This window comes from Oenanthe melanoleuca, chromosome 2 (genome assembly GCF_029582105.1).
Source record: "Oenanthe melanoleuca isolate GR-GAL-2019-014 chromosome 2, OMel1.0, whole genome shotgun sequence".
Taxonomy (NCBI): Eukaryota; Metazoa; Chordata; class Aves; order Passeriformes; family Muscicapidae; genus Oenanthe; species Oenanthe melanoleuca.
In genome coordinates, this window is record NC_079335.1 from 46,877,583 (window position 1) to 46,899,978 (window position 22,396).

A 22,396-nucleotide genomic window follows, 5' to 3' on the forward strand; every position below is an offset into this window, starting at 1 on the left:
ACAAGTGACTTAAGAAAATCCACTGACTTCCTTAAGTGCCCTTGGTAAAGCACTCTAAGAGTCCGTAATTTCTTCTGTGGCTTAACAAATTTACAAACTTTGTTCCACCTGGTATTACACATGGTCATTTAATAAGCAGAACTGGACACCTTCAGGACCTCTCTGTCCTCTGCTCTAGCCCATGCACCTGGCACATGGAAAGTTTTGGTTCAGATCCCTCCTTTGCTTGACTGAAGCAGGGGAAGGCCTTTCCTAGCAGACATCCACTACCTGTTTTTGGGAAGAAGCCACCCCTTGCCCAAGAAACAATAAAGTACCCTCTCTAGCTGCATCAGATCTGGGGACCTGGTGGGTGGGCAGCACCATCCCCAGCACATCTTTGTGCCTTCTTCCTTTGTCCCTGCCCTGCAGGGCCCAAGAGAGCACAGGAGCAAACTTCAAAATGTGGTTCTTGGAACTGGCTAAGGGTCATCCCAAGAGGGAAACATATCAGCTGCGCCACTGCAACTGCACTGGAACTCTGCAATACACTTCAGCATTACTGAATTCCTCTGGCAATTTGATAATTGTCAGCATTAAGACAAAAATAAAGATTTTTATGAGGTTAATCAAGTTCTGGTTGGCCAGACCAAATCATCCTCCAGCTAAGAGCTGTCCTTATTTACAGAACTGAAGATTTAGTGCCATTATAGACATTGCCAGAGCAGAATTTCCCATCCTCATCACTAATACCTATGCTCACAACTCTCAAATTGCCGACTGCACAATTCACTGCCTCATTTCCACAATCCTTACTGATGTCACTTTAAAATAACTTAATGAATGTCATTTATCAACATTTATCTTAGGTTTAGTTATCTGCCAACAGGAACAGAAGTCTGATACACCCCTCAAAAACCACTCCATTTATTTCTTTTTTTTTATTCCTCTGCCTTTCCCTTTTCCTCCATGCTATTATTAGTTGGCAAGAGGCACCCAGGATGCCCAGCAGAGAAGTGAGATTACCTTTGAGAAACCTGAACCGCTTGAGGAGGTCTGCACCGACAAAGGAGTCACAGAGATAGAGCAGAAGGCCACTGAAGAACACTCCTTCACAGTTGACATTGACAGAGTGTGGGCGAGAGCTAATGTAGCATATGGCCACCTGAAACACAAGGGGAAAAGAAATGCTTCCTGTTTCAGAAACGTATAAGGATGACTTACATGGAATGGAATATAACTTAGTGATAACAGGCAAGTCAGCTGGTGCTCTGATAAAAACCCAATCCAATATGATTACAGTACTGAGCAAACTTTCCCAAAGTAGTAACACGTGGAGCAAACCTCTAGATTCAGATTTGGTCACCAAGTCTGCAACAGGTTATTTCAGAACTCTCTGTAATTCAGTTTGATTTTTTTTTCCTCTATGAATTACCTGCTTATAATGACTGTATAGATTGTATAGGTTATTTTAATAAGGATACATTCGTCAAACAAAGGGATTTCCTAAGTAGGGGCAATGCTGATGCTTGTGGTTCCAAGCACCCTTGTGTCTCAGTACTCTGATGGCTGCTACATATCAAAGGGTGTCTCCTCTATCTTACTACTGACCTCCATAAAACAACACCCTTGTTAGACACTGACCCTGCTCCAGACCCAGTTCAAACTGACCACTGGGTTAAAAAATTGTAATCTCCCCACCTACAGACATCTAGAATATATTAGCAAAAATCTGATTTCCTTGTAACCCGGGTTCACAAAAGAAGAAGCATCAAAGCATGAACCAGGTTTTGCAAGAACGGCAATCTTTTGTACCTCGAGCCCGATGTTCAGGTAGCAGTCAATGGCCAGTACCGGATTCTTGAAGTTATGAATGGCTTTGGGGAAGAGTTTGTAGGTTGCATGTTGAAGGAATTTCTCCAGGAGGAACTGAGACGGGGCTGCCAACAATGTGTGCTCGCTGTCAGGGGCACAGACGTACTGAAGGGGCATTATTGGTGCCATGCTGTCTGAGACCTGCAGTGAAACCAAGGGAGCCCCTTTAACCCACCTACTCCATGCATTTGCTCTGCAGAAGTTCCTCTAACTGGGGAAGGGATTGCCATGGCAGAGCAGAAAGAAAGAGAAGAGGAACAAAAGGATCAAAGCTCCCCATTCGGTTTTCACATAGTTCCAAAGTACAGAAATAAATTAATTGCTTGCTTTGTGCTTGCTACATACTTCTGTCGATATCTGCTTGCCTAAAGAAGGGACATAACATACAGAGTTCAAACTGTCACAGTGGCTTTCATCCTGCCTTACTCCTGGGCATTATATGAAATTGCATACTCCTTGTGTGGAGTCATCCATAAAAAGTGTTTTCTATGGAGTTTTCTCATAGGCCAGTCCATCACTACAGATTCCACTGCAACCACAAGAAAAGGAAAATCAGAAAATTACCTTCAAAAATACTGATACCCAGAGTTTAGTCAGTTAAATTGTGAAGTATGGGAGGTGGTGTGGGACGTGTTCAAAACCACCAGGAACACAAACGATAAGATTCCTAGATTAAAGACAATCCTTTGAAATACACCTCCCTATAAAGCTGGCATAGGTGTAACATACTCTGTATAAAATATTTGGTATAATTTTATAAATACTTGGATTTCCTGGGGGGATTTCAGAAGGTTTCAGTTTTCAGAGCCTTTCCTCAGCTTTCTTCTTGTTCAGAAGTGCAAGGACTGAAAGTCATCACAAATCAGCAAACACCAGAAACTTGTGGCTATACTAACATTTTTAAAACTTAATCTGGTACAACTTGCCTGCTTTGGATCAGAGTCTGCAAATTCTTCCTCCATCAGAGATACTACTGAAAAGTAGACCAAACTCTTCCCAATCTCAGTCCATCTTCTAATAGATTAGGAGGATTTTTTTAGTAATTTATAAATATCAAAATGTTTCTCGCTTTCTATTTTTGATATAACAGCCCTACCATGGATTAAGCCATGAACGTCAGATGTAAAATAAGCACAAAATAAATCTGAAGAACTAGAGAATTCATGATTTCTAGGGAAAAACAGGAACTGATTTTACCCCTTAAGTACAACAGAGCATACTTCCATACTCACCATGATTTTTGGCTTCACAACGAAGTCCTTTTGCCCTCCGACCTGAATATGTTTCTTCATGACACTGAAGTTGTTGAAGCGGCAGATGAGGAGGCCGCTGCTGTTGGTCCGCAGATTAAAATCCACATCTTCACAGAAATACCTGGACATTAAACACCAGATCACTAAACCAGCTGTGCATGAGCATCCACACACCCCCTGCTGAAATGCACCAGTATGAGCTCAGCAGAGATTTTTGGAGATCATCTGATATGGTGCCACTACAAATTTTCTGCAGAGCTCTGAAGACTCATTCCTTCAATGTTCTCCTGGTCAAGGAAAGCAGCTGCTGGTCACCCTAAACCCAAATTAGTTTAGGTTTTCAGTGTGTCTGTGTGTTTCTTCCCCACACCAAATCTGGCCTGTGCTCTCATGCTCATGACATACACTGACATCAATCGTTTCCTCCCCACCCTTTACTGTTTTTTTCTTTTTTTTTTTTTTTTTTTTTTTTTTTTTTTTTTATTCTTTTTATGTTTGGGGGTTTTGTATTATATATTTTGGACTTGATAGAAGCTCTGCAGTGACCAACCTCCACTTTGGAACAAGCCAGTTCCATATGACATATTTCTCCATAAACTGGATTCAGGGGGAAAATAAGGCTTTAACAAATACTTGGTTTATTTTGATACCTTATTCAGATGAAACGTGTATCATGTGGTGGTTTATTTTTTGTGATTGTGCACTCATTACCTAAGGCAGGACCTTTCTGTTTATCTCAACAGCACTCAGAAACACTGTGACAAGGTTCTTATCAAGTCAATATGCTATTTTTCCACAGATATATATATGTACTGCCTACCTGTTTAGATCATATTGCACATTCTGGGTCAGGTCTATGTTGAGCAGTATAAAATCACGCACGTGGCACCTGGAGAATGGAGCCTTTGATTTCCTTGTGTTCAGCTTGCTGTTCCATTTCTGAACACCCAGTATTGCATAATGAACAATTTTGGGGGTGGCTTCAATGTGTTGGAGTACGCTTTTCAAAGACACATTCTTGCTGGAACCCCCAGGCTCCAGGGACTGGCTGCAAAACATGATCATACACAACATACAAATGTATTTTATTATTTTTATACTACATATGTGTGTATAAAAATAACCAAAAATTCCATTGACAACTGCGAATGTTTACTCCAGATGCTGTAAAAATATATACATAAATTAAGATTTTTTTTTAGCAATAGGCAACTAATTTTATCCCGTCAATGCAGCCATTTAGAAAATGAGCCTTTCATCAGAATAAGTTCTTACATAGCAACTTAGGAAGGGAAAAGAAGTCACTTTCCACATAGTTTTTGGAATGCTATTTTCTTTGTACTGGACAGTGTAAGCACTGAGAAAGTCAAAATGCCCTCTATGTTCCCCAAATAAACTGCTTGCTCTGAGAAGCATAGGCTAAATCAAAACAAAGTAACATATGGAAAATCACTCAAACAGTCGCTAGAAACAAGAGTGGCTCCAGGCAAAGAACAAACACAAGCAGAGGTGTGTTGGTGGCACTGGCACAGATGCAGGGGCACAGTCATGGTGAAGTTTCAAGAGAAGGATGAATGTTGCTGGTCAACAAGACAAACGTACGAACTTCCCACTGCTCTGAGCACCCTGCCAGACGTTGGCGATGAGCCTCGGTCGCAGATGTGCTGCCATCAGTGCTGGGTCAGTGCAGGACCCAGGAGGGCGGGTACCAACCTGGACTGCTCGTGGAGGCTGTGCATGTTCCACAGCACGCAGGAGTCGTCCATGACCACGATGAAGGGCCACACGCACTGGCGCTTCACTCCCAGCTCCTCCAAGCGGTTCCGCTCCAGCTCCAGGTTGTGGTAGGACAGTTCCTTAATAAGAAACCTGGCAGCACCTGAGGAAATACCACAAAGAAGACGTACAGACATCTTTGTTAGACTTTATCACTCGTTCCAGAGAAAGGTAATGCAAACACCTGCAGTCATTACCCTTTTTGAACTTAGTGCTCATAACACCTTAGTTTATAAAGAAATCTGTATGTGCCTTTTTTTTAAATCTAAAAGGCAGATTCCAAGAAGACTGGATGCTTTAGGACACTCTGCAGAACACAATTTTGTGGAGATTAATGAAGTAACTTGAACCAAGAAGGGGCTAAGATTCCAAAACTGAAGCTACTTAAAATTTCTTTCAGAAAAAGCTCAGCATCCATGAAAACAAATTCCAAAGTTCAAGCCCTCAGTGTTCAGCTGCAGTTAATATTTACCTTCTGCTAACTAAAACGTTGCAATTTGAATATGTATAAAACATCTAGAATGAACATTGACACAGCAGAGTTGAGTAAAATGAGTGAATATGGCCCATAAAACATCAGACTTCAAGCTGAGAAGGCCGTGATCCATGCAAACATATGTATTCCATGCCCCTGACAGCAGTTCTTCCACATTTTTGCACAGACATTGCTGCTATTATCACAGCAGTTATGTGAGGAGCTGCTGCAATGTTTCCTGCAACAGCATGATCCACATTGTCCAACGTAGATCTTGGTACCCTCACAGCAATGCATAGATGGTGTCTCTTACCAACTCCAGCATTGTTGAACATGCCTGGCAGGACAAGCATGATGTGGTTGGGCCAGTATTTTCGGTAAAGTGGCATTTCATACTCCTTGACTACCAGGAGGTGCAGGTGGCTGATGCCTTCCATGGCATGGTAGAGGTTCAAGAGTCCGTGTTCATGGCGCCCACTTGATGGGGTGAAGATAGGACTCTTGACTGCATTCAAATTCTGCTGGAACACAAGGTATTTTGGCAGCATTAAATAAAAAAACAGCTTACTCCTGATAGGGACTTCTATTTATTTATTTTTTATACCAGATTTTAAGATCACTGATTACTGCAATGCATAGGAACTGGACGCTAGGAACAGAAAAAAGAATACCCTCAAAAAACCCATTCTAAGGACAGTCAGGCAAGATTTACACAAAGGACTTTAAAACAAAAAGACAACAGAAAAAACCTCCCCCCATTAATTTGCATATGTATGTCAAGCTGACTGCACGCAGCAGATGGGTAAGAGCAGCACACAAACCTTGTCAGAAACGAGTGGGAGTCGCATGCTTTCGAGATGTTTTCCCTGTTTGCTGAAGACAAAATGGTTCTCTTTGGACTTGGGGATTATAAAATGCAGCTGAACCTCTTCTCCCAGCATCGAGGATGAAAACGTGAATGCATGCAGAGTGGAGTCAGACACCTGAATGCAAACAGGCAGCACAAAGAGATTTCCAAGCAGGTAACACATAAGGAGTGTGTAAAGAAGAGGACTTCTTACAGTCACAGTACTGGAAGCCATCAGAGAAGAACATCCAAACCACACTTTCCTTAATCATTTTCCTCATAAAAAGGTGCATTATTTAGGCCTTGCATTAAAGGAATCAACTTTCTGTGCCAGTAATAGTCTTTGGCCAAACTGGACTCTTCTGAAATCCAGTTCAGCTAGGAATTGTTTATCAATATTTACAAAGAGAAGTCAAATATATAGATACATACACACACACACAAACAAACATGCATACATACTAGGAAAAAACCAGTCCAAATCAATTTCCCCAGAAGATTCAAAGAGCAGTGCAGCATGTGGGGATACCTGTCATTCAGACACCCCAGCAGGAGCACTACTGTATTGCTACCAGTATAACATTTTTCCTGTGGCAATACTCTTCTAAGTAGTTGTGTGACCAAAGTAGGCCACACCGTTAACAAGGCTGTGAAGAATTTGGTTGAGCTTAAGTTTGCACAGCACTTCACTGAACCATGTAAGTGTATACAAATGCCTCTACAGCTGACAGATTTCATCCTACAAAATCATCTGTCTTCCTACAAAGTCAAATAACTTACTCTTGCCAATGAGCTTTCTATAATCTTTGCTAAAAATTGAAATAATTAGCCTGAGATGGAAAATGCAAGGGACTTTATTTAGGTTCTGTTAAAGCATTTAAGAATATCTCTCCCTTCATAATGTTTGCTATCCAATGATTCCCCTTTGAAAGTATGATTTCCTTGAGCTTAATTACCTTAATTCTATATACACAGCTCACACTGGCACATACAAGTAGATGTTTATATTTATTAGTACTAGTTATGTTTAACCACATGCACAAAGATGAGTGAAGGGAACAACAGATGTCCTTGGGGAGGATTTGCTTCTGTCAACGGACTTAATGAAGCATGAGGTTTAGATCAGACCTGCTGGTGCTGCTCTGAGGGAACTGGCATTGAGCACTGCATTGTGCACAGGTCAGGGTGTCTACACTGCCATTACCTTAATAGCAAGCTGTTGGAAAACATTAGCGAGCAAGGAAGGAATGAAGTGAGATAAGAAACTTCCAGGTAAACTGCTGCTGATGGTTAAGAAATAATGTGTGAGCTATTAACCAGGAATAATCTTACTTGCCAGCCTCCTGTGAGCATAACTGTTTGCTTTAGAAACAACAGGGTTTTTTTAATTCAACAGATTAAAATGTTCATTTCTGTCCAGCAACTCATAAGCTACTGCTGAGAAGGATGCACAGCTACATAAAAAGTGAGGAAGAAGTAGGCCTTGCCATCTCCCATCACAGGTGTGGATAGCTGGCATTTAGGTTAGACAAGCATTCCTCTTAATTTTTACAGTCTTCTCTCATGAGACACTGCAAACCCTCTGGGCAGGTTGAATAATGCTTTGGCTTGAAAAAACAAATCACAGTATTCACCCTTTGCCAGAGGCAGCTGCAGAGGAAAACTGCTCATTCAGAACATGGCAGACACAGCTGATGCTCCTGGGTCTGTAGCTCAATATCTCCCCTGAGAATGGAAGAATTAAACAATTCCATCTCAGGAAAGGTGAGACTATGAGTCTTGAGATGAGAGCCTGGAGGCACCACAATAAAAAACCAAGGATGCAGTTTACCCTTAGACCTTGACACCAACCTGTGCAGTAGGATTAATGTCCATGTACTGATGGCACTGCTCACAGTGATGGAAGGTGTTGTAAGCTGCATATTTAGTCAGCATCATGGATACAGTCTCCCTTTTCTTAGGTTCCTCTGATTTTGTTTCTTTGCTTGTTTCTGTGCACAAAGGAAAGAAGTAATTTTAGGAGCATTAAAAAGCAGAGATTTGGATCCTGGTAAAAACTCTAAAGAATATATAGTTGGCTTTTTTCCATTTAATTTTGGAGATTAAAGGTTATTGTGAACTTGTGTTCCAATGAACCAATAAACACTGAGTCTCTGTACGAAAGTATTCCTAAAAAAGCCTACATTTTACTTACCTTGTTTCACTCTTGAGAGTTGTTCTGTGTACACAGGACTTATATTTCTGTACTTAGGGTCATGTACACTCAGGTCAAAAGATATTTTGCTGAAGATCTCAATGTCTGGCCAGTGGTCATTGCTAGACTGAGTAATTTCGCTGTTTTCTGTATGATCTGCAACAACACACTTCAGGTAAGCAGAATCAGATACCCACCAAAAGATGTTTATGTGATGGTTGCTGCTTTACAGCTGGACTGGAACTCACACAGGCATGCACACACAGAGCAACATCTTTGAACACCATAAATGTTACCAGTGAAATTACAATCCACACAAAGCCATTTCAAAGAAGCGGCAATTCCTTAGAAACTGTGCAGGGGAAGGAGCCTCCTAGGTATCTTTCTGCACTGCTCCTCATCATGCTGCTGAGGTATAATTCACTCTGGTTTAAGGATAAAATGCTCAGATGAATGGCCCTATTTGTGCAGAAGGCACAGGTGTTGTAGTTTCAAGCTTCTCTGTGACGGAATGAAGAGCACTGGGCAAATTAGAAGAAAAGTATCCAAAGGCAGAAGGATGAAAGCAAGGAAAGAGGGGCTGTATGTAATTATGAACTAGTAGCTGGTGGTACATCATACAGGCAGTGGAAGACAGGCTCCTTTTTCAGAATGGGATGTGGCCAGCAAGGATTAAACAAAACTTTTCTGCATTGATCCAACAGAGATAAGTCTGAAGTAGAAAATCAAGTTTAAGCAAGGGAATGGTAGAAAACACTGGCCAAAGAAAACAACTTTGGAATGCAGCTTGAACATGAGTCAAATCAGATCAAAATGAGATGGAAGAACACATGAAAGTTGGTGTGTAACTGAGGTTACTGATTTTAGAAAAGTGAATTCAGGTGAAATGAAGGTTGGGTCTACAGATGAGCACATGATCACCCTACCCTGATGCAAGAGGAGACAGTAACCTACAGAGCTCTGAGTCCATTACTTTGACCTGGATAATATTCAGTCTTTGGAGAGGGTGAAGGAAGTAATTAAAGATGTTGAATTAAATGAAAGATATGATAAAATGCAAATAGGTTGACTAAAGAAATCCTGTGTTACTTTCATTATATGGCTATGAAATACCTTCTCTAAACAAAGGAAATGCAATGAATCTTATCCTTCTGGACTCAAGTACTTGGTATGATACTGTAGGACAAGTGGAAAAAATGGAGAGAGGGAATGGTCTGTAAATTGAAAGAGTTGACTAAATAGAAGATGGCAGCATGTAACATTGGAAGCATTAAGGCAGGTGAGATTACCAATGAAGTTAAAAGTTCAGCAGAGGAGCACACTGTTTAACATTCTCCCTAACATCACCAGCATAAACAAAAAATTGGCTTAAGTTTGCACTGAGACTCCTGAGAGTCACTGTCAACATGGAGAAGGAATCAAAGATCAGCTGGAAAGAATTCAATGCCCTCGATAACTGTAACAACAAAAACATGGTGATATTTAACAGAAAAAATTGTGAGTCACATGTACATTCAAGGATTAATAACAAGCATTTCTGCAGCAGTCTGGGAGCACCTTGCTGGAAATAACAGAGCTGCTGAGAAACCTTGGAGTATAAGCTATGCATCAATGCCAGTGAAAAGGGAGAATGGAAAAGACCAGTGCAATCACAGGTTTCATCAGTCACAGGGCTTTCAGTGGGGGCAGGGAAATACATGAGCTGCTGTCGGCTGGGTTGGTTAAACATTCAGTTCTGCTCACCCATGCTTAGAAGGATAAATTGAAAATAGATGTGTAGACCAGAGTACCAAACTGATAAGGGGAACAAAGAGCCCCTCATTTGTGAGAATCCTGTAAGAAGACCCAGACTATCTAGATGAATGCTGAAAAGGAGGTAAGAGAGCTGCCTGACCACTCCAAAGAAACAAACCTCAAAGAAGAGAAAAAGTACTTTAATTTAAATTGCTATGTTTTATTGGTCTTAAAGAAAATGTATATAAATGTGACTAAACATGTTTGGGGTGGAGAATAAAGCAGTATTTAAAATAATGGGAACATGTGGGCTCTGGAGAAGCATTCCAACAGAAGTAGTGGGAGCAAAAAAGCCACAACCAAAAACCCCAACCAAACCCAAATTGCTCTTCTGCTGGAGTTCCATGCATTCCTGGCAGGGGTGTGACACATTGCTGTGATCTCAACAGGTCAGTCAGCATGCTGCAGAACATCTCTTACATTTTGATATTTCAGCCTAAGTTTCTTTAGTTCAAGTAATGAGGGAATAACCGCCCCCAAAGCTCCAAAGAAAAGGAAAATATTTTCTTTTTTTTTGTTGTTGTTTTGTGTTTTTGGTTTGTTTTTTTTTTGTTTTTGTTTTTTTTGTTTGTTTGTTTGTTTGTTTTGTTTTCATTTAATAGCACTATATGAACAGAAATAAAAATTAAGTATTTTCAAAGGCTTGGTAACAACTACATTTTCAGGATGCCAGTCTAATGGTCATGAAGTGTTATGTACCAGAACACCACTAATTTTTAAAAGGTTTTGCTCTTCTCAGAGCAAAGTCCTGCCGTGGAAGTTAATGGATCTGTGAGATCTGACAAATGAGCACAAATCCAAAGAGGATCCTGCTCCTCTTTATCCTCAGCATAAAACCTGCAAACTGCAGACAGGAGACAATCTTATTGAAAATGAGTATTAAATAGTTAGGTTTCAACCAGGAACAAAATATTCTTGAACATCCTGTCTGCTTAAAAGCAGCCAGCACCTAAAAACCTGCAAGGAGAGATAACACAGGCAGATGTTGCCCATTTACAGCTTTGTGCTCACTTTAATCTGAGTGCTACACAAATGTGTCAACCCAAAATACATTTAATAGTTCTCAGACAAGCCCATTATAAAGTTAACTTTTTTATCAATCTATGCTGAAAAATATGCAGAAACCTAAAGTCTAGCTACACACCAGTGGAGAGGACATGTAGAAGGTGCAATTCAAAGTCTTTCAGTGAGCCTAAAAACTTCCTTGCTGAATAATGCACAACATAGCCTCTTTATGATACATCTTAAGAATACCTGCTAAATACTTACTGGTATTAATCTCTTCTTCATCATACACATCTACTTCCAGCAACCGGATCAGCATGCGGAAGAGAATCCTTAGGAACTGCAAGTATGAACCAGTCTTCCCAACCTGAGCCAGAAATGGAAAAAAGTCTAAATGCCAACTCAAACTACTACAGTGGAAGGGTAAATTTCAGATAAATGCCTGTGGGCTTATCCCAAAACTCTGTGTTCAGCTCTGCCTGAAAACACTGCAAGATGTAATATTGCCCAGTATACTGAAAATACTTTTACTAAATGGGTCTCTAAGCACAACCTGGCCACTTTTGTATGCAGGGAGATCAGCAGTGATAACTGCTCTCCTGACGTGCTCACAGCAATGCTATGCCCAGTGCCACCCCTATGTGTTTCGTTTAGGCTAAAACATGACATAAAGCATCACCCTTCCTCTCCTTGCCACTTTCAGCGTGGACTTAGCCTTAAAATGTGACTTTGATTTTTGACCTCAAAACACATCACTGCCAACTTGGCCCCCTCAGACTGCTAGAAAGGCAGGAGGAAGGAACAGTGCTGTTACTTGTGGAGGTCCTGTCAGAAGCAGCCGCCTGGGGTGGAAAGTCCTGGTGCCAGAGGCCTCAGCCTGGTTGCTGAAATCCGCGTGGTGCTGCCGGGCTGCCGTCCACTGCCGGTAGTACAGAGACTGCTCCTCACTGCTCATGTCCTTGTGAAGCAGGGGCCTGAGGGAGCTCAGCCAGGACACGTCAGCGTGAGGCAGGAGGGAAGAGGAGGAAGGCAAGCTCCCGTTCTTCTGCGAGCTCAGGAGGCAGTAGGCAGCTTTGGAGAGGATGACGATGCGCGGCAGCGCCGCACGGATGGCTCTGCTGTCCTTGGCTGACTGGGCAGGCCACTGGAGGGTCTGGGACACTGAAGACACTGAGGAGAGCTTGGGGGTGGTGCTGCTCGCCATCTGGGTACCCAAAGAGTCACACTCTTGTTTCAGGCTCTCCCTGGCTGTAAAACTGGAATAAGCTCCCTCATCGACCGAGCTGTGTGCCACAGCCTGGAAGTTAAGGGATGGCGCCTGCTTCTGAGACTTGTCTGCAGCACTCGAGGAGCTCACACCATTGTCAGCCAGGGAACCTGGGAAAGCAAAAAGCAGGCCAGGAAAAGTTACTGACTGACGTAGGAAAACCATGAATTCATTTGGTCTATGCAAAAATCCTAACACACAAATATTCTGTTGAATGAATGCTGCTGTGGCTTAGGTCAGTGTTTCACCATGCATAAAGAAACCAGTTACATGTGTCTGTCCCTTTGGCTGGAGAGGCAGATGCCCTGCTGCAACAGTGTTCAGACTCCAAGTGTTCAATCCTAATCTCTATATGCTAGCTATCATTTCCCATCTAGGATTTGGAATTTGATGGTACAACGTTCTGGAAGTCAGGTTTAAATAACCACTGTACACACAGATCAATTGCATCTTCCTTTCTATGAAAAACTGAGCATTTCTTTCACTGCAACTTGGACATGAACTAGGATATGTTCCTCCTCCCCACCTGTCAGGTTTAGTTAATTTATGGGAAGACTTGATGCATAGCAAAGACCCAGTTCAGCTGTCTTAACATCTCAGACTCATAGGGAAATACAGGGAAGGAACCAGAAGTGTCTGCAAAATGCAAAGAATGGAAGGCTTGGTGGGAGGTGATGCCTGAAGAGGTAGGACAGCACCCAACCATTCTGCTGGTCTTGGCAAGGAGGCAGATATCCATCCTCACCCACAGGTACTCCCAGAGTTACAGAGCATTTCCTATTCCTAGAATTTCATACTAGCCCTTTTTGCTCTGATTTTTAAGATCTCTTCAGGACCCACTGAACAAAGCTAGCAACAAATGTGAAATGTAAGTTTAAAAATCAGAATCACAAGGGATGCTTAGTTAAGGTATACCACCCCTCCCACTGAAACACCATCTCCTTTTAGCAGTAGACAGGAAAATTGCTCACTGTGTGAAGAATCTGCAACTAACATTTCATTGTCTAGCCTGCAGCTGGATCCAGCTAAGCAACCCACATTTAAGAAAACATCTCAAATTCTCAAAAAAAAAAATTGTTTGCATCCAAATTCCAATGACACAAGAATAAAAACTTATTTTTCAGGCCAACAGCAGAATAACTGACCTGAGGTTCCAGTGACAGCACTGCTGTTGCTCTGGGGCCGGTCCAAGTCTATCAGCAGCTCATCAGGGTCATTCTCACTGCCATTTGCCTTCTCCTGCTCCTTCTCACTGAGGTCAAGAGCTACAATGGGCCCTCGAATTGCCTCCTTGGAGACGTAGCAGCATGCCAGGCCTACTTCTTGCTCCAATGCAGTACGAGTTAAGTAGCTGGAGTCAATTAGTCGAAGGTCACAGTATTTCAACGACCTGGGAAAGCCAACACAAATGAAAAAAGTTTTGTTTTCTCTTTGAAAAACACTCCCTACCTTTAATTGCTTACTTAATATTATGGGCAATTTTATTAGCTGTACATATAAAATTATTTAAAACATTCAGCACATAAGTTGTGCTCCTTGGTGCTTGCACACTGACCCACACAGTAGAGCAGTGTGACCTTTCACAAACTGCACTTTCCAAACCTTTAAACGGTTCCTAACTGAAGTCTACAAAAATACACTTCTTTTATGAAAATATCTAAACATATTAGAGAGCAATCACATTGAAAAAGTAAAAACAGCACCTGGGGAAAGTCTCTCCCAGAGGGTCTTTGCCCGTGAGAATAACAATGCAAGGTAGACCTTCCAGATCCTGATAGGTGCGAGGAATCCAGTCATCCTGCTCATTGCCCCTCCAAGCCTGTGAACAGAGAGCATTCCAGTCACACCTAAACAACCTCCTCTTAATCTGCAGCTGTTTCCTTTTTTCATTATTTCCCTTTTGCTTTGCATATAGGGCTTGCTTACTCAACAGCCAACAGGATGGAGACCCTGGGTGCAGGCATGCATTTGCTTTCTGGTAGCCAACTGTTAGCCAAGCATTAAATGCAAAGAAAATGGTTTATAGCATATGTTATCCAGTGCTGGAAATGTTCACCTGGTGTGGTATTAGTGTGGTCTGTCAGAGAAAAAAGCAGTTGATGCATCAATTTGGCACAGATAGAAGATATTAATGTAAAGCTAAATTAAGACTTTAAAGTGGAGTATGAAAATGGGCCAATGAACCTTGTTTAATTATTTTATACAATGAAAGAGTATGTGACAGAAACACTTTTCACCTTTCCCTGGAGGTAATTTCCCTGCAAAGGAACTCATTACCTACAGTCTACCAAGGCCTGAGAGCACAAAACTGCACCATTTTCCCTTAGCACTGGAAAGGTTGGTAGTATCAGTCCCATGCCCTTACACCCTTCATTTCCCTTGGCTCAGCAGAGCTTTCTGAAAAAAAATATTTCTCCAATTACCAAGCAGTATCTACTGACTTGGTAAAGCAGCCTTGGCAGCAGAGAGAATTTCTGGCTCATCAAGGTTAGTCCAGCTGTGTGTTCCCCTGCCTCTCCAGTGACCAAAGTTTCTGTGAAAGTGCATGACTAGAAAGTGAAATAGGGGATGATAGTTTTTCTTTTGATTTTCCTTGTTTTTCTTTTCACTAGCATAAGGACCTACAAAGAATGACTCAAAGCCTGGGGCTTTGAGCTGTAAACTTGCATCAGAAGATGTATTTCTTTACCATCTTTCTCAGGAAGGTCAGAGAGGTGCAACCCTCAGGGCTCCTCACTTCTCAATGTCTCCCAAAAAGTCTGATTCTTGTTACACTTAAACGGTTTGCCATGACAGCATCCCTGGTCAGTGAGATAGTTATTTAACTTGTCTTCCATCTCTTGCTTCATTCTGTACCTCTGGCTCCCTGATGGAGAGGAATGACCTGTCTGGCTGGTCTGGCTGGCCAGCAGGCTGGTCTGACAGAGAGGGAACAAGGCAGCCACCAGCCCTGCAGAGCCAGCTGCCCAGCCTCCCTGCCCTGCTGTGGCATCACACACCCTGCTAGTGCCCTCTGAGAGAGAGGCTAAGTTAAATCACACTTTTCAGCTGCGTTCACTGACACCTACAAGGTTTCCCTCCCTGCCTCTGAAAATGATCATGATGAGGTCTCATCCTTCCATGGAGAGTATTTATCGGTGGGACCACATTTTGAGCACTCAGCAGCCTCATATTGCTCTCTCCCCATATGCACGTCAAAAAAAGGGCTGGGATGTTTTTAGTGAAAGTTTTCCACTGGCTCTAGTCCTTCTGTTTCACTACTCCACCTAATGTCAGAACAAATGCCCAGCAGCATGGAGACTAAATCAAAATTGTCCGCAATAACCTAGGCTGATGAATTTTGTAATGGGAATCAGTTCCCCAAACACAGGCTCACACCATGTCAGAAATCTTGTGCTCCCCTAGGCACCAGACTGGCAGGTATGGTAGTGTAGCACCAGCCTCACAGGTGACCTTTATTATTCTGAAATGCTACTGGGACAGCCTACCTAAAAAAAAAAACACTACAGGCTTATATTTGGGCAACTGAATTCCTCTCCTTACTCCCTTCGTATGCATGGTTCAGATTTGAGGGCTTTTCTTCTAGTAAACTGCAAGAAAAGAAACAAATCCAGAATCCTACAGCTTTGTTTAGTCCAAAAAATGCATCTTATGTTTTGGAGAGAGGAATAAGAAGAATTATTTAGAAGGTTTTTCACTCTCTACCTGATAAAATTTCTATATTCCAGACCAATGTGTATGTTGATATCCAGCTGCAACAGCTCCACAGTCAAGGCCTCCCAGGCTGCTTCAGCATTGTGTAAGGGCTGCAACTCATTATGGCAAAGCACTATTAAGAAGCCCTCACAGGACTCAATCCACAATGATTTAAGAGTGGAATTAATGCCTATCCAAAAAACCCACCAGCACAGAGCTGTTATTTCACATGTCATTGTCTCATTTATGACTACTTTCTTCCCTCTCCTGCTGCAGATAAAGTTTGAGAAGCAGAAGTCATAGCTTCTTTAAAGGACATTTTATCTGCTTTTGGCTGTAGGCATGCTCTTTCAGACAGGCTCACAAAATTTATTCCTCTTCTCTGTGGTTTTGAATACACTGTATAACTCATAGTAGAAGCAGAAAATTAATCTCTCTGTGAGACTTAGAGCAAGGATCAGGACAGATAACCAGTATTACTTTCAGGCTGATACCTAAGGCAGGCAACCCATCTCCCCTTTGTTTTATGTAGTGAGGTCAATTCATGAAGTGGGTTTGGCTACTTGAACCATGCTCTTGTAAATCCATGCAAAATTTTAGGCTGGTGCAGATAGGCTAGGCATATATACATGTAACCTCTTTAAGCTTTCAGCATGCAGGGGGTTGAGGAAAGAAATCTGTGACAAACAGCATACTTTACCAGTTATCAGAAGGGCAGAAGATGGATGAACAGAGCAGACAACAGATACACTAGACAGACAGATAAGTTGATGGAAACAGTTAGTTTGCCTACAGAGATCTGAGCTCTACTTTTAGAGATGAACCCTATCTGATGCATTCTGTTATTCAACTTTAAGAAGTGAAATAACAGCTGATGTTTGACTTCATGGACCAGTAACAATTCAGGTTTGTTCTTTCTTTTATGTGCAAAGTACAGAAATGCATTTACAGTGACAGATACAGAACAGCTGCCTGTTCCCTATGGAATAATTAACATGTGGGAATAAACACAGAGCAACTACAACAGCCAGATGACTACACACAAACACAACAGACAAACACTGAGTTTTGCTAACCTTGAGCCGTGTCACGAAGTGTTTGGCCACAGTGAGCTCGGAGGCAGGGTTCCCAAGGAGGATCTCAAAGCGATACTGCAGCCCCAGCTTGTCCCTGACTTCCTGCAGCCTCTCCTTGGCCAGCATGGCCAGCTGCACCGACGGCACCCGAATGACCAGCATGTGGCCGCAGCCGTTCCTGTCCTTCCCCGGAGACGTGATCAGGTCGTCCATGATGCTGAGCGTTTCGGGCGTGCTGTGGTCCCTCAGAGAGGCCATGGTGGTGAGGGCCATCAGGGCCTGGGAATACTGCTGGATCAGCAGGTAGCAGCGGATCACCATGCTGTGCAGCCGGGGGTACCTTGGGGGAGACACAGCTCTGCATTAGCACGTGCCAAAATAAAAAATCATTGTGTGAAAATCAGCCAAAATGCAGGACTGCATGGTAAAAAAATGCCTGATTTTTCCAGAAGTGCTCTAAGTCTTCCATTTTCATAGATAGAAATTTTGAACAAAAATTCTCTGCGTTTGGCCCAAGTCCTGAGCTCAAGTAACAGGAATTATAAACTTCTCATACCCTCATCTGGTCCAAAATTTCAGCTACAGATCTTTGACTTCATGGAGATAAGGAACACCTCAGATCCGATTCATTCCAAGAGCACAGGCTTATAATTGCTTTGCTTTCCACAAGCTTTTTCTTCTACAAACTTGAAGAACATTGTGGCTTCAAGTGGTTTGTGGGAGAAATACTTCATCATTTCACATCTCTCAACCTCTCACCAGAAATTTGGATTGCTGGCTCTGAGGAATTGCTAATTCCAATAGGAATTGCTGGCTCTGAGCCAAATCTGAACTCCCATTTTGCCATTTAACTTGCATAGCCAAAATCTTTGCTTTCATTACAGCTACATGCAGTGACATCAAATATGAAGTAAAATTTTAAGAGAAATAAAATTAAAACCTACTCGAACAAAACACCCCACTCAATTTCTAGACATTTCCCATGAGCTCACTTGCCACCATAATACAAAAAAAACACTACACTATTATGCCTTGAGTGCTGGTCTTATGCCACAGAAGTCCAAATAACTAAAATAACTAGAAGTTCCAAATTGCTCTGGTCTCTTTCTTGTGTAATCCAATAGCCAATATGATACCCATTTAAAGAAAGTTTGGGGTTTGTGTTTAGCCAGTAGATACAGTAGTTTGTTCTGGATACCATAAGCCAGTCATTAAACCAGTAAGTTTTTAAAATACTTTTTATTCTTCATAAAAGTACTCATTGCACTTCTGCTACTAAAACAAATGGAGCCTTTCTTATAATAAAAAAATGTCCGTAATGTTTTCATCTTGTAAGATTTAATGGCTCATCTGCCCAGACAGAATAGCCTAGTTTTTTGAAAACAGAGCCTAAATTGATAGGAGAAACTTAAGGAACTGACCAAATTATTATTGCCTATTTGTAGATAATAACAAATATTAAGCATTAATGATGTACTTAATGTTGCTAATATAACACATTTGTTATTGAATTTCACTTAATATATACAGATACATTTACAACTATTATATTGACCTAATTAAAACAGAAAACACAGTACTGAACACAGAACAATCCTGTTCTGGTAAATATGAAAACATGAGACCTATTATTTGAAATGCTATAAGGGATCTGTCCTGCTGATTTGCACAGCAGATTAACTCCACATTGCTGGAAATGACAGTATTCTCTTCTTTCCTGAAATGAGCACATTTAATTGTATCTTGGATATGTGCCATGAAAGTAGCTTTTTCAGGCAGCTGCAGGGTACTAACAGCCCGTGAGCTGCAGGAACCAAAACCATGGCCAACTACTGAAATAACAAAAATGATGTTTTTGAAGCAATGTCCCTCACCACTAACAAGACAGACACCAGAAATGGTGAGGTATGAAACCCTTGATACCTTCTGAGCTCAGTGGGGGCTGAGCCAGAAGAAGAGAGAAGCACAGCTGAGCCCAGATTGCTGCTGAATGGGCCCAATCTCTTCTAAAATCAAATGAAGGATATCCACTCCCTTCTTCAACTGCACTAAATTTGTTATAAAAATAAAATTGCACATACTTCATGTTTTCCAAGATCAACATCAAAGGTCTCATCCCCCATAATGGGGCTCATAAAGATGTATCTTTGAGATCCCAACTGGGCAGAATCCCAAGCTCCCATTTTATTATTTACCTTTCTAAAAGCGTGTTGACCATTTTTTCAAAGGTTTCATCACATCTCAAAAGGGGACTTGTGACTCCCCACTGGAGGGATTTGCTGTATTCATTCAAACCAAAGTATAGCTTTTCTTCACTTGCTGCATCATCCTGTTTCATACACAAACAGAAAAAATATAAGGTATTCTGGAACAAATTTTTATTGCTTGTGTAATTTAAAAAAATAAGTGGAAAGCACTTTCCCAAACAAAAATCCTTTATTTTTATCCCTTCTCCTTAAGTGATGCTATTTATTTGTTTCAACGAATACAATAAAATGTAAATTATTTTTTACTTAACTTATTATTTACCTACAGCTAGGAAAAACAGGTGTAGGTCCTTGTAAATTTTTCAGTATATCTCCTCCCCGTGACTGAGGGGTTTCTAGAATACTGCTAATTATTCTCTGACTCCCTATCTCTGGCTTTATATCTACTGTCATCTCATTTCTATTTAGAGTAGAACCTGAAAAGAGAAGGATTATTAATTTCCAAAATTGTTCATGATTGTCAGAGTCTACATGCTTTTCTAATGGAAACCACAAATTAAATTTTTTTTGTTGGAATGTAAATCTGCAGACAGCTATCAGAAAGACAGAATATTTGTGTTTCAAATTTTGTGAGCCTTTGATGGAAGCACAGCATGTTCTCCAGTGCATTTATATCAGCAGTAATATCTAGGAATGTAGTTAATTATCTACAGTCTCCCCCTTTTTTGTGGTCTATTTTTTTAATCACAAGAATGGAAGTTGTTAATTTTTTTACTTTTGGGAAACAAAAAAATTCTAGATCATTTTACAGAAGGTCACCACATTGTTTATATTAACAATCAACCAAAAAGCAAACAGAATATTCATTCACTCTGTCAGTTTACATTAACTATTTTTTACAGATCCCACTTTAAGACACTTTGCAGAAACTAATGGTCCACTCAGCACAGTAAAGTCAAATCTGATATAAATACACCAAACAGCTAATAGGAGAAAATGCTATTTTTAACAGGTTTATCTGAAACAGCCTTAGAATCAGCCGGCTGAAATGATGAAAAAAGTTAATAATGCAGGATATCCAAAAGGATTTTTCCTCTGCACAATGACAGCACCTACTGCACCAAAACTTGTTAACCTAGCACACAACTTTAATTAGGACTGGGAAACTAATGAATAGACTTGACAGGCTATGTGACATAAAACTTACAGTCAAAAGTCAGACTGCTTGAAAAGGGAAAGCCAGCTCTGGAGCTTTATGGCATGTCTACATATCTTTGTCTGACCAGAGCACAGAAAGTGGTTTCTCATCTTGCATGACTGGATAAAGAAAACTGTAATTCCTGTTCCTAAATATCAGGTGCTACCTCTACCATCATCTAGAATCTGAGAGAATAAACTCCAGCAGAGAAAGAGCTCCCTCCCAACACATACATTTTCTAGATTCTTTTGGGTGTGAATTCCACATTAAAATTCATATTTAAAATTAACAGTTAAACACTTACCACAGTGTCAGATTGTATCCAATGTACCTCATTGCTAGAGCTGATCCTGGACTGCTGCGTTTGCAGGGCATAAGGAAAAGAGCTGACCTGAAGAACAAGGAGGTTGAATGCTTCAAGCACCTCCCTGCAATTAATAACTCTATCAGCCAGACCATGATTAGGCTCACCATGTGACAGGGAACTTGAAATGGCACTGCAGAAATAAGAATGCAAAGAATTGCCTTACTGACATCCTGAAATTTAATGGATTACTCTCTTCCTACAGAAAAATCTCTAAATGACCATGACACAGATAACCACAGCTCAAAAAAATCTCTTAGGAAAGGTAAAGGACTTCAAAAAACATTTGACTGTTCTCCGTGGGTTAACTCAGGAAAACAAGGGAAAACAACAAACACCTAAATAAAGGATCAAAATCTGTTGACAGTGAGAAGGTGGATTAGTGTGACAATTTAAAAAATATCACACAGAGGAAACCAAAAATAAGCCAAAGATGATTAAATCCCTGTCACTAAGAAATACTGTTCCATGAGCTGTGGGGATAGGATATAGCTGCAATTTTATTAAATCTAGTGGCTTTTCCAGTCTGAAACAACAAATTTCTAAAATTTCTGGGGAGCCTGAAAGTCTACTGCTGTTCTGATGTTCTGAGCTCCTGAAATTGCCTTTACTTCCATTATATATTCAAAAATTCCAAATTCAAAGTATAGCAAAGACAGTTAAAAAAAAATGTGATGGGGAAGCCCAGGTAGAAATAAGATCACTTTTGTCTATTTTCAGCTGTCCTTCAAGGACAGTATTTTGCTTACTTTAGAACCATAGAACGATTTGGGTTGGAAGGGACCTTAAAGACCATCTAGTTCCAACCTCCCTGCCACGAGTAGGGACACCTTCTACTCTTTCTGATACTGAAATATTAGAATCTCACAACCTTAATCATGCTTAAAACCACATTATTCTCCTTAGTTTACTCATGGAACAAGAACAGAATAATCAGCTTCACTTATTTCTTTCTTCTTTCAAGATGAAGTCATGATTTGGTGTGAGTTTTTGCATGTGTGTACATGTTGTGTTTAGACCTAAAGTCAAATCCAATACAGCTATTTTTTTAAATCCTTTTCTTACATATACTGTGGCATCTTTCTTATGATGCAGACTTAAATGTATGTAAGCTTTCTAATATCATAAACAACACTATCATCACAAATAAAAACATGAATTAATGCATGATCAGCTTGTGAATATCAGAGACATTTGGGTTTGAGTAGGGTTAGGAAAAGAAGAGGAATAGGAAAAAAAGGCAAGAAGAACAAAGAAATTTGCAAAATCCAGCATTTTCCCTTTGATTTCAGCACCATAGCACATAACCCTAAAAAGAGTCCTGCTAAGCATCCAATAATCTGAAACTAGTCTCACCTACCTTCAGCTGAATCAGAATTAGGTAACAAAT

General features: G+C 40.9%; 1 protein-coding gene across 9 annotated transcripts in view; it reads right to left on the reverse strand.

Moving 5' to 3' along the window:
- Window positions 1–22,396, reverse strand: part of GREB1L (GREB1 like retinoic acid receptor coactivator) — a 128,656-nt gene that overhangs the window by 3,227 nt on the left and 103,033 nt on the right. For 6 of the 9 annotated variants that reach the window (XM_056483771.1, XM_056483775.1, XM_056483772.1 and 3 more), the window contains 16 exons: window positions 20,947–21,139; window positions 19,433–19,566; window positions 17,238–17,595; window positions 14,169–14,284; window positions 13,611–13,855; window positions 12,013–12,575; window positions 11,463–11,565; window positions 8,400–8,555; window positions 8,057–8,196; window positions 6,180–6,341; window positions 5,672–5,876; window positions 4,821–4,986; window positions 3,928–4,155; window positions 3,087–3,228; window positions 1,795–1,995; window positions 1,006–1,144 (listed from right to left, as the gene is read on the reverse strand). In XM_056483771.1, coding sequence (XP_056339746.1) covers window positions 1,006–1,144; window positions 1,795–1,995; window positions 3,087–3,228; window positions 3,928–4,155; window positions 4,821–4,986; window positions 5,672–5,876; window positions 6,180–6,341; window positions 8,057–8,196; window positions 8,400–8,555; window positions 11,463–11,565; window positions 12,013–12,575; window positions 13,611–13,855; window positions 14,169–14,284; window positions 17,238–17,595; window positions 19,433–19,566; window positions 20,947–21,139 — 3,251 coding nt within the window. The remainder of the gene's footprint in view (window positions 1–1,005; window positions 1,145–1,794; window positions 1,996–3,086; window positions 3,229–3,927; window positions 4,156–4,820; window positions 4,987–5,671; window positions 5,877–6,179; window positions 6,342–8,056; window positions 8,197–8,399; window positions 8,556–11,462; window positions 11,566–12,012; window positions 12,576–13,610; window positions 13,856–14,168; window positions 14,285–17,237; window positions 17,596–19,432; window positions 19,567–20,946; window positions 21,140–22,396) is intronic. The other 3 variants (XM_056483778.1, XM_056483776.1, XM_056483774.1) reach the window with 1 other exon arrangement.